Raw genomic sequence first — 13,714 nt, forward strand, 5'->3', positions numbered from 1 at the left:
GGCTCCAGCCAAACATTTTTAGTCTCCGCCAATCTTTATATTTTTTTTCCTCGACACAAAATCGTGATAGTATCACTAGGGTTTCCTTTAAAAAACGCAAAATGGTTGGTCATGTCGCCTGTCACTTGGAAGAATCGCTCATGCTAATTTCCACTGATGCTAGAAAATAAAAGCCCTTTCGCGCTCTGCTGCTTCGCAGCAAGCGCCAGGATCCAGTGTTGCGAGACTGCAAAGGAACCTTGACCCGGCACAGCATCCATTTGAGCGAGCCAGAGAATATACGAGAGCCTTGAATGCCGTCAAGATGGACCGAATGTTTGCTGCGCCCTTCATCGGTCAGCTGGGGAGCGGACATGTCGATGGCGTTTATTCTATGGCCCGAGACCCAGGTTCTTTGGATCGCTTTGCCAGTGGCTCAGGTGATGGCGTTGTCAAGGTCTGGGATATGCAAACCCGAGAGGAGGTGTGGAACACTCAAGCACATGAGAACATTGTGAAGGGAATTTGCTGGACTCCCGATCGCAAAATCCTGTCTTGCGCCAGTGATAAAACAGTCAAGCTTTTCGACCCTTATAATTCCTCGCCAGAAGCTCCACCGATTGCAACGTACCTCGGACAGACCCCGTTTACGGGCGTTTCATATCACCGCGATCAGCCTGCGTTTGCTGCTTCGTCTTCTGTAATATCCATTTACGATTTGTCCCGTCCTTCTGCGACTGCGTCTCAAACTCTTCACTGGCCAACCAGCACCGACACCATTACGTCTGTTGCTTTTAACCAAACAGAAACGTCTATTTTGGGATCGACAGCCACTGATCGCTCAGTTATCATATACGATCTCCGAACTTCAACACCCGTGGCCAAGGTCATCCTCACTCTAGCCTCCAATGCCATTTCTTGGAACCCTATGGAAGCATTCAACTTCGCTGTCGCTAATGAAGACCACAATGCTTATATGTTTGACATGAGAAAGATGGATCGAGCATTGAATATCTACAAAGATCACGTTGCTGCTGTTATGGATGTTGAATTCAGCCCGACCGGTGAAGAGCTGGTTACAGCCTCTTACGACCGCACGATACGACTATTCAACAGGAGTCAAGGGCGCTCGAGAGATGTCTACCACACACAGCGAATGCAGAGGTGAGAAATGATCTTAGCGCTTTATCAAACCGTATTATATACAAGTGTTGTTGCTGATGATTTATCCACAGAGTTTTCTCGGCCATGTTCACCCCAGATAACAACTATGTTCTATCCGGATCTGACGATGGAAACATTCGTATATGGCGCACAAACGCTTCCTCCCGGGTTGGAATTAAAAGTGCCAAACAACGCCAGAAACTCGAATATGATCAGGCGCTTATTCGCAGGTATTCTCACATGCCTGAAATTCGAAGAATCAAGAACCATCGCCATGTGCCCAAGGCCATCAAGAAAGCAGGAGAAATTAAGAAGGAGGAGCTTGCGGCTATCAAACGAAGGGTTGACAATGTTCGGAAACACAGCAAGAAAGGCAGCGTACCTCAGCGAGCCGAGCGAGAGAAGGTCGTTCTGGCGACCGAGCAGTAGTCTCTTGAGCATAGCAGCACAACTTGTCTGGTGTCTATATCCGCCATCTAATCGCGAGAGACTTTTAGTCAAGCTTGGCGAATGCGTTCTCAAGTCGAGATCATCTTATTCAGTCAGATGTATACATTGTTTCATACGTCACTCTCCGATTCGGTCTCGGAAACTACTTGCATTGGTTGGGGGGTATGACGATCATATGCCTTTGCGACAGCTGTATCTATTCCGCTGAGGTAGCGAGCGAGCCTTTGAATAGAAGCAGGTAGTACTGCATACCAGTCAACCATCTTGGCGAAGGCAGGCAATCTGATAACACCACTTTGTCCGTTATCAATAGCTGAGACTATTTCATATGCGACTTGGATGGGTTCGATGACAGGGGCAAAGAATCGATTTGGCGTTTCGATTCCGTCGAAGAGAGGCGTGGAAAGCTGTCCAGTCTCCACTAGCAGAGTCTTAATCTTGTCGTCATGGCCGGATGCCCTCAGTTCAACTTCTAGTGATTTATGCATCGTACTCAGGCCAGCTTTGCTGACGGAGTAATCTGATAAGCCAGCGGCTGTGAGATGCCCAAGGACAGAGCTCACGTTGACTATAACACCACCAACGTTCGTGTCCAACATGGCCGGCAGGAAAATCTGCAGTAAATGAAAAGGCGCGAGTAAGTTGGTTTGGATTGTTTTCTTCATGGCTTCGGGGGTCAGTGAAAGCAGCGGTACACCGTTTACCGACGCTGCGGCGCAATTGATGAGCACTGTTGGTTTTCCCAGCTGGAGATCCCGGCATGTCAGAGTTTCACTCAATGTATGTAAAAAGTAGAAATCAATAATGATCAAACAAGAAGCAGGAGCAGAAAAAGAAGGGAAACGCTCACATCATTCTCAATTTTCTTTGCCGTCATTTCCAGCGCCTTCCTATCACCCACGTCGCATTTGTAATATTCCACGCCTGAAAGCTCATCCCACCCTTCTACCTCGCTGACTTCCTTGATATCGAGTACCGCGACACTCGCGCCCCTCATGCCATATATCTGAGCAATAACCTGGCCCAACCCACTGCCTCCGCCCGTAATGACGATGACTTCGTGACTGGGCTCCACCTCTCGAGGCAGCCCATAGGCAATGCGACGGTCGAATATGCTAACCGCCATCAGTAGCGTCAGGAGGACCGCGTATCCAACAGCAATTCTCCATGCTGGGTGGTCTGTTGGCGTGACTTGCGCACGGAGACAGAGCACAATAATCCACGCGACAAATGGGTGTAGGAAAGTTTGGCTGAGGACTTTGAAAATCAAGTCAAGCGTGATGTGTTCGTACCATTTTTGGGCCGGGCGAGGCGTGAGATAGCGACGCGATGGGGTGATTTTCTCCATGGTTGTTGATGCTGTGTTGTCGATATCCATGGACAGATTTCTTTTTATTTTATTTTTTTCAGCGTCTGTCGCACAGAATTCGCGAGGGAGTTAACTCTTCGCCAATAAAGATATGAATCGCCACGTTGTTGGTAGCTATTATCTCTCTCGACTTCTCATGACATGAAGCAAGCTTCAGGCAACGACCGATATGGGGCTTTGGCGAATCGGAAAAATCAGCGAAAAATGCATTCCCAAGAAGCGCAAAGAAGTAGTTTCTGGAGAGAGCGCAAGGAGTTGCTCGAGGGCTGCGAGTTGCTTCAGACATAAGGTAATGGAGCCATCGACAGCCTGACGGTTTCAGTCCCGACGGGCGAACCGACGGTCGGGATGGCGGGGCCAACTAAGCTCGAGCAAATGCATGCAATGCCAGCACTCAGAATAGAATCCCGCAGCGGCCTCCATGTCTTTCCTGATTTTGTTGTTGTTCTAATTGTTCATTGTCGTCTGGTTAAGCATAACATGGAGCTCAAAGGTCTCCGCCTAAATCAGTCACCGGGAACTATTCATAACCTATGAGTGGAGGATCCATTATGGCAGCTACATAATACACAGTAGAGTGAGTGTTGTACTGCAGGATTAGCAGAAAGCCCATTTCTCAGTTGTCTTCAGTAGAAATGTATTAAAAGGATAATTCAGCCCGCAAGTTTGATAGTGAGCGCATTGTCGGCAAGCGCATTCCCCTGGGGATAGCCATGTAGTGCGTAGCTAAACGTGGAACAAGCAGGATCATCTAATAACATATCGAGGTCCTCTTCATCTGGAGGTAGGCAGAATCCGTTTCCGGGCCGCGGATACAGACGGTGCTCCTCTACTTCGTATTCAGAGCCGGAATCGTCAGAGTCTTCCTCGGTGCCCTTCGACTGTGCTTCGGTCATTTGAACTCCAGTGTTCGATATACCAGATGAAGCCGACTGGAGGGTTTGGTGCAATATGCTCGTTGTACTTGATGATGATGGCGTGAGAACGAACTTCGATTGCCTTAAATCTCTCATATTCTCTGGGAAAATCGGGAGCGTGGGATTCTTCTTTGAGAGCGTGACTAGCATGTCAACTAGGGAAGCGTGAGAAAGCGAGGACAAATATCCGCGTTGTTCTTCGGTCGTAAATCGTGAGCCACAAACAAGAGAACCCAGAGCTGATTCTGTCGAGACAGACTTTTTCTTTGGCGGCAGTCTTAGCTTCAATAATGTGACTCGCTGGCCAGGTCGGCATTCATTGCAAAACCACTCTGCCTCCTTAACATCAATCAGTTGCTTGTCAATGGGAGGATCATGGCAGAACTGATGCCAGGCACCATTGCACTCGTCGCAAAATACGATCGAATTGGTAGCAGGACTGTGACCTCTCTGACAGCGACTGCAAGTGATATTGATGTCCTTGCCGTTCTTGCGATACACTTTTCTGCGTCTTTTCACGGGAGCCCCCGAAGGGGCAGGTGTAGTAGTGCTGCCTGAAGGAGATGGTCTTTGCCGTGGACTCTGTTTAGGCTCGGGGGAGAGAGCAAAGAAGGTCGGCCGATTGACCTGGCGTCCAGACTTGGTCTGCCTGGCTACCGGCAACATGTCATCCGACACATCATCTGAGCTTGAGTCGTTAGCTTTGATCTCATCATCGCTGTCATGAGCACGCTTTCGCCTGTTTCTCCGTTTACGGTTTGCGATGGCTGGTTTTTGCAAAGGCGAGTCCACGGGAGTCTGCTGCTTGGCTGCCAACGGAGCAAGCGGGAGGGGTTGTTGCGCTCGCACATCTAGAGCGGCCTGGTTGTCATTGGGCTTGTTGCTCAGGTTCGGCGCAAGATTGATTAACGACTGTGCAGTGGTTTTCTGCTGTAATTGCACAGCAGATGGCTGCGAGGCTGCGATGGCTGTCTCTGTCACCGGCGAAGCACAAGCGAGAGCAGGCGCCAACGCAGGGAAACCCGCAACCCGATTGCGTAGAACTGCCATTGGATGCGCTCTTCCTGGAGCAAGACCGGTTTGCAGATGGTCTGCGCCGTAGAAATAAGACAGCGTACTAGGGTTCAAGTGGTCGGGCGAAAATGCATGTTGGACACTCTGCAGTGCATGAGATGATGATGCATCAACCGTGGAGGTGGAGAGCCCCGGTGGCGGAGGGCTAGAAACCCTACTGCGACTGTTCATATCTTCTTGCAAACCCATGGTTCATGTCCCTTTGATGCCTATTAATGATCAGACTATTTTCCCGCGCCAGACAGAGAAGCAACTAGATGCGTCACGTGATTCAAGATGGAATGTACAAGCGCTGATATTTACACAGCAGTTCTTTATACTACACGGCAAATGAGTCTCTACGAAATGATGCCCTGCTGCTTCAACGAAGCGATATCCTCTTCCGTATAGTCCAGCAGCCCTCCAAGCACCTCATCGGTGTGCTGGCCCAGGGTAGGAGGCGGTGTCCGGATTCCAGGTTTGGCATGCGAGTATTTGATCGGGGTGTTGACAAGTTTGATGGGACCACAGTCGGGATGGTCAATTTCAGTCACCATGTTACGCGCTTGCACTATAGTATAGAACATGCATTAGCTGCCGGTCTTCAGTTGAATTGGTGATGCTATCACTGACCATGGTCGTGGTTCAAAGTTCCCTGGATATCATTCACGGCGGCATAAGGCATTCCGCTGCCCTCAAAGATCTCAAGCCACTCTTGCGTTGTCTTTTGTGCCGTAATGTCTTCTATCATGTCATCTAGATCCACACGGTTCTTGACCCTGTTGCTATTTGTTCCGAAACGATCGTCTGTCTTCCATTCGGGACGTCCCAGTCGGTCACTGAGAACACCGAAAAGTCGATCATTACCACCTCCAAAAAGAATGTCGCCATCAAGAGTCTTGTAACTTCGATAGGGGACAATTGATGCTGTATAAGAACCGTTTTAGTCTCCGCTCGTTTCTGCCCTTTCTTTTCCTTTCCTTTGCTTTTTTATGTAAATAAGGAGGAACGGTGCTTACGGTGAGCTGTGCCCCAGCGACCAGAATCCTTTTCTCCACTGATCAAGGCAGAACTTGCCAAATTGGCAAGAGTTGCAACTTGTACGTCACTCAAGCACGCATCAATATGCTGCCCTTTTCCAGTACGTCCTCGCGCGATGATAGCAGCCATGATGGCATTCGATGTGTAGAGACCAGTCGTCAGGTCTGTGACTGCCACGCCCACTTTAACAGGAGGACCGTCTCTGGACCCTGTGATGTGCATCAAACCAAACTCTGCCTCCACCATGACATCGTAGCCAGCTCGGTTTTTGTACGGTCCTGTCTGTCCGTATCCAGTTATACTGGCATATATCAGTTTCGGATTGATGGCGCTTAGAGTCTCATAATCCATGTTGTATTTCTTCAGGCTTCCCGGCAAATAATTCTCGACGAGGACGTCGCTTTCTTTCACCAGTTTATGGAGGATTTCTACACCCGACGAATGCGCAAATGATAGTCCGATTGATTTCTTGTTCCGATTAACCTATTCCCATGATATTGGTTAGAAGAGACAAACGTAGATCCGAAAGCGCAAAATAGTTGTCTTCTACCCCAAGATAATAGGCACTTTCGCCTGGTCCTTTCACGGACTCACTCTGGTATTTCGCAAAGGGAGGGCCCCAGGCTCTAGTGTCATCGCCTCGTTGAGGGTGCTCAATCTTTAAAATGTCTGCGCTACAGATCGTCTAGTCAGTGAAACGTATGCGCAAAGACATGGCTCAACGAATCAGGGCAGTACCCTAAATCTCCCAAAATCTGCGTGCAATAAGGCTGGTCACATCATAAGTAACGCTACTCATTGCCAAACTTCAGAAGTTCCAATTAAATACTCACTCCAGCAAGGACCCTAGTCATATCCAGCACCCGAATACCTTCCAGAGGCAGGACTCCTGGCGCTGTGGTAGAATAGCGCCGCCATTGTATTCCATAGCGCCGGACGAACGAGGGATGGACGTAGACGCTTCTTCGTGTTGGTAGCCTCTGTGCTATTACCGTGGGCGCCTTCATTTTCGTAGAGGTTGAACTTGAGGTTGAGGAGGAGCGAAAGGGAAGGAGCGGAGGCAATTCCGCAGCCATCTTGGGCTAGCGAAGCCCGGCGGAAAACGACTGACCGAGGGCATCCCCTCATCTTCTCATCTCCCTCTATATCAGCCAAACCCTTCACCATGTTCACTGGCCTGGTCGAAACAATTGGGAGTAAGCTGGATCTCAACCCGAAGATTGATTTGAGATGCTAACCACGCCTTTGCTGAAGCGGTGACGTCCCTCGAGCCTCTCGACACCAGCGCAAGCGGGGGCGGGGGCACCTCAATAACGATTGGAAACTGTGCGGAGATCCTCGGAGATGCGCATCTTGGAGATAGCATCAGCGTCAATGGTACCGGTTTACCTGGCGAGGGAGGAGCAATTAATTGCCTCGAGACTAACGTAATCCGTGCGGGATAGGGACATGCTTGACTGTAACAGCGTTCGACAAGGACTGGTTCAAAGTAGGCGTTGCCCCCGAGACTCTTCGCCGGACCAATCTCGGATCTCTCCAGGCCAATTCCAAGGTCAATCTGGAACGGGCAGTGTCTTCGGAGACACGGATGGGTGGTCACTTTGTCCAGGGCCATGTTGATACCACCGCAAAGATCCTCTCGGTCACCCCGGATGGGAACGCGCTTACCTTCAGACTGCAGCCAAGGGACAAAGGCATATTACGATATGTGGTTGAAAAGGGCTTCATAACCCTGGACGGGGCCAGCCTTACTGTCACGAAAGTGGTCGATGGCGACGATGGGTACTGGGAAGTCATGCTCATCGCCTACACTCAGGAGAAAATCGTCACGGCCGCAAAGAAACCGGGCGATGATGTTAATGTTGAGATTGACATGGTGGGAAAATACGTTGAGAAGAGCGTGCAGGCCTACTTCAGCCAAAACACTGGAGGCGACTTTACCATACTGGAAAGGATGGTTGAGAAGCTGGTGAATGAGAAGCTCAAGCAGACATAAGACGTATAGCAGATGCTCAAAACGAAAACGAGAAGAAATAATCTGGTGTAATATTACGCAGTATTGAACTTAATGCATTATATGGTCGACAATTCACGAATGGATTACATTCCAATGTTGGAGAGGTAATAATTTCAGATATTAGTGTTGATCTTTTTTTTATCGATATAGGATCCTATTCTTCCATAGATTCATCATCATCTTCGCCGTCCTCCTCAACGCCAGCTTCTTCGTCAAATTCGTCGCTGTCCCATTCATAATCGTCGTCCATGCTGACGTCGTCATCATCTGCATTTTCTCCATCCTGCCCATTACCCTTCGCCTTGGCCTTGTCCTGCTTTTTCTTCTCAATGTTTGCCTTCTGTTGCTTTTTGCGCTCTTCTTTTTCTTTCCTCTTCCGGTTCCATTCGTCGTCCATCCTTTTGGTCTCTTTTTCCGACTTGGATATGAAGTCATGCCACATGACTCTTCCACCACAGAGTCCTTCTTCGACTTTTTTCAACCTCAGGGTCATACGAGGACCCAGCTCGACCAACTTGACGGCCCTCTTCTCAACATTCGTCTTGCCGGTCTGGTTCTCTGCTGGCTTTTCACCTGCTCTCAACCGTTGTAGTTCGCGTCGATTGAGCACTTTCTTGGTCACGTTTTCGGTAACTTCAACCTCCGCATCCGTATCCAACTCGGTCTCGCTAGCAGATGTGTAGCCGCCAGCAGCGGGATCGAGGAGGTAGTCAGCAACATCCTCTAGTTTTCCCAAGTTAGGCAAGCTCTTCTTTGGGTCTTTGTGTCGCTGTACTGTCGGGTCGAGCCGGCGAATCCTCTTTGGAACGCCCGTCTTTCTCGTCGTGATTGCGTAGTGGCGGAGTTTTATAATATATGCATCGTCTTCAGACTTCTCTCTATTCAGCATCATCACGCGGCGGATCGAATTCAGAGGGGTAGCCTGAGGATTGATGGGAGGGAATAATGATTGGAAAACAGTCGTTGCAAGAGATTCGAGGCGTTTGGGTATCTTGGAGCTTTCGTCGGCGTCAGGGGTATTGAAATTATTCATAACTAATAGAGGGGGCGTTCGGTGATCCTGTCCACCACCGCGAGGATGTTTGAGTGCCTTTGCAACGTCTTTGCACAGCGAATACTCCTCCACCTTGAAATGGAAAGTTGGGCCCCGTGGAGTGAGAGCAAGACGCATGTTCGTATTTCCAGTGCTTGACCTAGAGAACATGATCAAATGCGTGACACCCAGTGGCCCTGCCATGACAACATAGTCTTTCAATTTGTTCGCTCTTCGTTCCTAGATCCGGCTATGTCAATACGATAACGCTTTTCCTCCGCTTGCAATGTGCTGGTAGTCAAGAACACTCACTTTCAGACGGCTCGCTGTATCAGGCTCCATCATCAGACGGAAGTCTTTGGCCAATTGACTGACACTTGATCCAACTTCGCTGGCTCCAATCCGAATAACCATCGACTTCGGCGAACCGTTCATGGCCGATGCGCTATTCTTCGAATTCGCCGGGCCATTCTTGGCTAGTGGTTGAGTTCGCTTCTTAGTACGTCTCCTCGCCATTGTCAATATTTTTATGATACAGAGGAGAAAGTTTGTGAGCAGGATTTTCTTGAAGATTGGGGGGGGTTTTTTTTTTTCCTTGAGGGCTGCCGATAAGATATTGATCGGGGAAATTGGCCGGGATATCGATTTTGCGGCGCTAAAATAATTTTTGCGGGCCATTCAGAACCAACTCAAGTCTTTACTGACCGAGTGCAGAACAACAAATTCAGTTACATGGAAATTTTCAACAATGCCGGCCCTCAAGAAGCGCAAGATCTCTCATGAGAAACTTGTTGAGAAAGACGAGGTCTCAGATGACGCTAGCTCATCAAGCGAGGATGTTTCGCCATCGCAAAACGAAAATACAGCGCCCAAGACATTCAAAGATTTGGGGTTGATTCCTCAGCTCTGTGAAGCCTGTGATGCTTTAGGATACAAGGCTCCAACTGCCATTCAGTTGGAGTCCATACCATTAGCTTTACAGGTACTTTTGGCTTTAGCCTATACTCAAAGCCTTATTTATATACATGCTAATTCAATCTCAACAGAACCGCGATTTGATCGGTCTAGCAGAAACGGGTTCAGGAAAAACGGCTGCATTTGCGCTGCCCATTCTACAGGCCTTGATGGACAAGCCTCAGCCATTCTTCGGACTCGTCCTTGCTCCCACAAGAGAGTTGGCTTACCAGATCTCGGAGGCCTTTGAAGCCCTTGGCTCAGTCATTTCCGTTCGCACTGTTGTTCTCGTCGGAGGAATGGACATGGTTTCGCAATCAATCGCAATTGGCAAACGACCGCACATTATCGTCGCTACCCCCGGTCGATTACTCGATCATCTCGAGAATACAAAGGGCTTTAGTTTACGGACATTGAAATATTTGGTCATGGACGAAGCAGACCGCCTGCTGGACATGGATTTTGGTCCGCTGATTACAAAAATTCTCAAGGTTCTGCCTCGAGAAAGACGAACTTTCCTTTTCTCTGCAACCATGAGTTCCAAGGTGGAAGGACTCCAGCGGGCTTCATTATCGAATCCTCTACGTGTGTCTGTTTCTTCAAACAAATATCAGACGGTCGCCACGCTTTTACAATATTATCTTTTCATTCCGCACAAGCACAAGGACGTCCATTTGATATGGTTGCTGAATGAGCACGTCGGACAGTCGGTCATTATATTCACTCGCACCGTCCATGAGACTATGCGACTCACTATCCTCTCTCGTGGTAAGTTTTTTTCTGCCTTGTTGGAATGTGATCGACCTGCGCTAACCCCAGGAACAGCGTTAGGATTTGGCGCCATAGCCCTCCACGGACAGCTTTCACAATCCGCCAGGTTAGGAGCATTAGGGAAATTTCGAGCACGCAGCCGTGACATTCTTATTTCCACGTAGGTAATCAGTCTTCCGTTGCTGATGTTTCAGATCTGACGCATATTGTAGGGATGTTGCTGCCCGAGGTCTCGATATCCCCTCTGTGGATCTTGTCCTCAATTATGACCTGGCAGCAGATAGCAAGACTCACATTCATCGAATCGGTCGAACGGCCCGAGCTGGAAAGTCCGGTAAAGCTATTAGCTTGGTCTCGCAATACGATGTCGAGGTATGGCTGCGAATTGAGAAGGCGCTAGATCGGAAACTACCTGAGTACAAAGTTGAGAAGGAGGAAGTGATGATCTTGTCGGAACGAGTTGGGGAGGCACAACGACAAGCTATCGCCGAGCTCAAGGAGTTGGACGAGAAGAAAAATGGGAGAGGGTCAGGTATGAGAGGAAAAAGGTTTGCGAAGGGAGGCAAACGTGGGCGAGACAATATGGATCAGGAGGAAGGTTAAAATATAGATACAAAGAAGATTATTTTCTACTTCATGTTGAAACTGGCTTACTATTCATAGTTTTTATTTTTATGATTTTTAATTCATCACGACATTATGTCCTAAGCACGCTGTCTGCCGCCATCGTTGCATTGTGAGATGGTTCGTAGGGCTTATACCTATGCATGGCATTCACGCTCAAAGAGAAGAAGAAAAGGAGAGTTTATTAGTTCCCTCCATTCTTTATTATATTTTGATCGTAAAGCGCAATCTTTGTATCTGATGGGTGTGGCCATGGGCCCAGTCGTCCCTTAGGCTTCCTTAACAGCGTTGGCGACTCGTGTAGCTAAGTCGTCTGCCTCGGATCTGCTGGCAGCTTCCGCGTACACTCGCACAGCGTCCTCTGTGCCACTTGCGCGGGCAAAGCTACGCCCCTTGTTGTAACGAGACTGTAAGGCATCGATCTTATCTTGAAGTCCTGCGGGCGATTCGAGTTTGCGCTCGGCATCAACGGCTTTGAAGATCGAACGATCGGCAACTTCGACACGCACAAGACGAGAAGGCAAATCGGTATAAGTACCGAGCCACTCCTTGGTAGTCCATCCCTTGTGAGCCAGGATCGCCTCGACGAGGAGCATGTCCGAAAGAGCATCTCCAACTGCTTGGTTGATAAGGTCTGTCAGTCCGACGAGAGATTCGAGTGCGTGTTGTTGGGCGGGAGATTGAGGTTCGGCGCTCTTAATAGTCTTCAGCGCATTCTCCGAAAAGGTCACGGTTCCATGGCCATTAGCTTCGAAGTAGACGCCAACATCGTACCGCAACGCAGCATGGTGAAGATGCTTGACGCCGGTTTTTGTGCACACAGTTGGGAGTTTAAGAACCTTTTCGATGTAATCAGTGCTAGCGCCGTTGGCATAGGCGGTCTGAACAACACCGATCTTCAGCTTTTGCGCAATTCCAGCATTGCGAGCTAGATCGCCAATGAAGGAGGCTGCAAGCGTTGCGATACGGTCTCCGTCGAGAAGTCGGAACACATTATTCTCATCTAGGAAATAGTATACTAATCGATCGGCGTCGCCATCTAAAGATGCACAGCGATCCATCTGTGAGGCTTTGGAAGACGGAGGAGCTCGCTGCTTGGTCTTGACGAAATCCGCGCCGCACTATAATCACTTGTCAAACAAGCCGTTCGTTTACATTTGGCGCTGCGGAATACATACTTCAAAGTTCAGGCTGTCTGGGTCGATGACATTGTCATTGACAACCTTGATGTCAACACCACCTTGATCTGGTGACGGAAGATATTTGATGAGTTCACGAAGCTTTGGTCCACCAACTCCATTGGCGCAGTCGACAGTCAGGTGGCCCTGAACCTTGACACTCTTCTGGACCTTTTTAAAGGCTTCGGCGAGTTTCTCATAGTAGCCTTGCTCGGTAGGCTCGCCATATTCATACGGCGTCCCCAGGGTATTTTTGCAACGAACGACGTAGTGAAGCTGAGGGGTGGTCATGAATTTGAAATCCAGGAATTCGACTTCGGTAGCAGTCAACGCTGCGTTGAGAATTCCAACTAGACGGGAGCCAGACGCGCGAGTATCACGGGCAAAGACTACGCGCGCGGGGTTGTCCACTTTCACGTCAATCTCCTTGATCAAGTCATTGTAGACATCAGCCACCCTGTCAAGAGGGGCGTTTGCCAGTTTGGTCGCATATGCCTCCCATTCAGCCTGCAGATTGTTAACCACGACTAACTATACGAACAATTTCGCTGTGGGGAGAGCTTACTTCGAGCATTTCGCCCTGTTATTCAAATAATTACGTTAGTATCAGTTCATCATTGCTCCCGGCACAACAACCAGCTTCGCATCCTTACCATGGGATCAACCAACTTCACGCCATTGTCCTCAGCTGGATTGTGGCTCGCCGTGACCATGACACCGATCCATTGCCCATTGAGCTTTCGGGATCGCAGTCCGGCGAGAAGACCTACTGCAAAGACGACTGTATTGAGCAGATCACTGTTGCGCATTGCGGGGTTGTTGGTTGTTGGTCAGCCATGTTTTCGAGCCAACGAAGGAGTCGTGGAAGATGCTGCCAGGACAATGAATGTATGCTTACGCTTTCATGCGAAACTGCAAACTTCCAGGTTAGCCCACGAATCGCCATTGCTCCTAACGAAGGATGGATGGATGACGCTGCTTACCCCCGCGGTGCCATACTCAAACACGCGCCCCTCTGGAAAGCGATACTTGGCAGCGGCCTCAGAGATGGCCTGGTGGATAGCGGAAGACGCCATTGCAGCGCAAGTCTGGCAAGGGGTGTTGGCTTGGTTTCAGGACAATTGAGGTTTGTTTAACTGCGCTGGCAGGAAGAGGTACAGTTTT

General features: G+C 49.3%; 8 protein-coding genes across 8 annotated transcripts; 3 read left to right on the forward strand and 5 right to left on the reverse strand.

Moving 5' to 3' along the window:
* Positions 1-304: 304 nt before the first annotated feature.
* On the forward strand, positions 305-1,572 carry UA08_01564 (Protein sof1; the record flags this gene model as incomplete). The annotated part of the gene is made up of 2 exons (XM_020261242.1): positions 305-1,143; positions 1,215-1,572. The coding sequence occupies 2 exons, from the start codon at positions 305-307 to the stop codon at positions 1,570-1,572; spliced, it is 1,197 nt and encodes a 398-aa protein (XP_020123087.1).
* A 131-nt stretch (positions 1,573-1,703) lies between these two features.
* On the reverse strand, positions 1,704-2,941 carry UA08_01565 (hypothetical protein; the record flags this gene model as incomplete). Its single annotated transcript, XM_020261243.1, has 2 exons — positions 1,704-2,339; positions 2,444-2,941. 2 exons carry the CDS (start codon positions 2,939-2,941, stop codon positions 1,704-1,706), a joined length of 1,134 nt encoding a protein of 377 aa, XP_020123086.1.
* A 674-nt stretch (positions 2,942-3,615) lies between these two features.
* Positions 3,616-5,142, reverse strand: UA08_01566 (hypothetical protein; the record flags this gene model as incomplete). The annotated part of the gene is made up of 1 exon (XM_020261244.1): positions 3,616-5,142. The coding sequence occupies one exon, from the start codon at positions 5,140-5,142 to the stop codon at positions 3,616-3,618; it is 1,527 nt and encodes a 508-aa protein (XP_020123089.1).
* A 149-nt stretch (positions 5,143-5,291) lies between these two features.
* Positions 5,292-6,324, reverse strand: UA08_01567 (hypothetical protein; the record flags this gene model as incomplete). The annotated part of the gene is made up of 3 exons (XM_020261245.1): positions 5,292-5,503; positions 5,566-5,859; positions 5,952-6,324. The coding sequence occupies 3 exons, from the start codon at positions 6,322-6,324 to the stop codon at positions 5,292-5,294; spliced, it is 879 nt and encodes a 292-aa protein (XP_020123088.1).
* An 814-nt stretch (positions 6,325-7,138) lies between these two features.
* Positions 7,139-7,969, forward strand: UA08_01568 (Riboflavin synthase; the record flags this gene model as incomplete). Its single annotated transcript, XM_020261246.1, has 2 exons — positions 7,139-7,169; positions 7,440-7,969. 2 exons carry the CDS (start codon positions 7,139-7,141, stop codon positions 7,967-7,969), a joined length of 561 nt encoding a protein of 186 aa, XP_020123085.1.
* A 175-nt stretch (positions 7,970-8,144) lies between these two features.
* On the reverse strand, positions 8,145-9,539 carry UA08_01569 (hypothetical protein; the record flags this gene model as incomplete). Its single annotated transcript, XM_020261248.1, has 2 exons — positions 8,145-9,263; positions 9,336-9,539. The coding sequence occupies 2 exons, from the start codon at positions 9,537-9,539 to the stop codon at positions 8,145-8,147; spliced, it is 1,323 nt and encodes a 440-aa protein (XP_020123084.1).
* A 232-nt stretch (positions 9,540-9,771) lies between these two features.
* On the forward strand, positions 9,772-11,488 carry UA08_01570 (ATP-dependent rRNA helicase rrp3; the record flags this gene model as incomplete). The annotated part of the gene is made up of 5 exons (XM_020261249.1): positions 9,772-10,005; positions 10,070-10,745; positions 10,803-10,908; positions 10,961-11,280; positions 11,412-11,488. 5 exons carry the CDS (start codon positions 9,772-9,774, stop codon positions 11,486-11,488), a joined length of 1,413 nt encoding a protein of 470 aa, XP_020123574.1.
* Positions 11,489-11,641: 153 nt separating this feature from the next.
* Positions 11,642-13,626, reverse strand: UA08_01571 (hypothetical protein; the record flags this gene model as incomplete). The annotated part of the gene is made up of 6 exons (XM_020261250.1): positions 11,642-12,493; positions 12,551-13,057; positions 13,116-13,130; positions 13,204-13,348; positions 13,449-13,462; positions 13,534-13,626. 6 exons carry the CDS (start codon positions 13,624-13,626, stop codon positions 11,642-11,644), a joined length of 1,626 nt encoding a protein of 541 aa, XP_020123575.1.
* Positions 13,627-13,714: the final 88 nt, after the last annotated feature.

This window comes from Talaromyces atroroseus, assembly GCF_001907595.1.
Source record: "Talaromyces atroroseus strain IBT 11181 chromosome Unknown scaffold_1, whole genome shotgun sequence".
Taxonomy (NCBI): domain Eukaryota; kingdom Fungi; phylum Ascomycota; class Eurotiomycetes; order Eurotiales; family Trichocomaceae; genus Talaromyces; species Talaromyces atroroseus.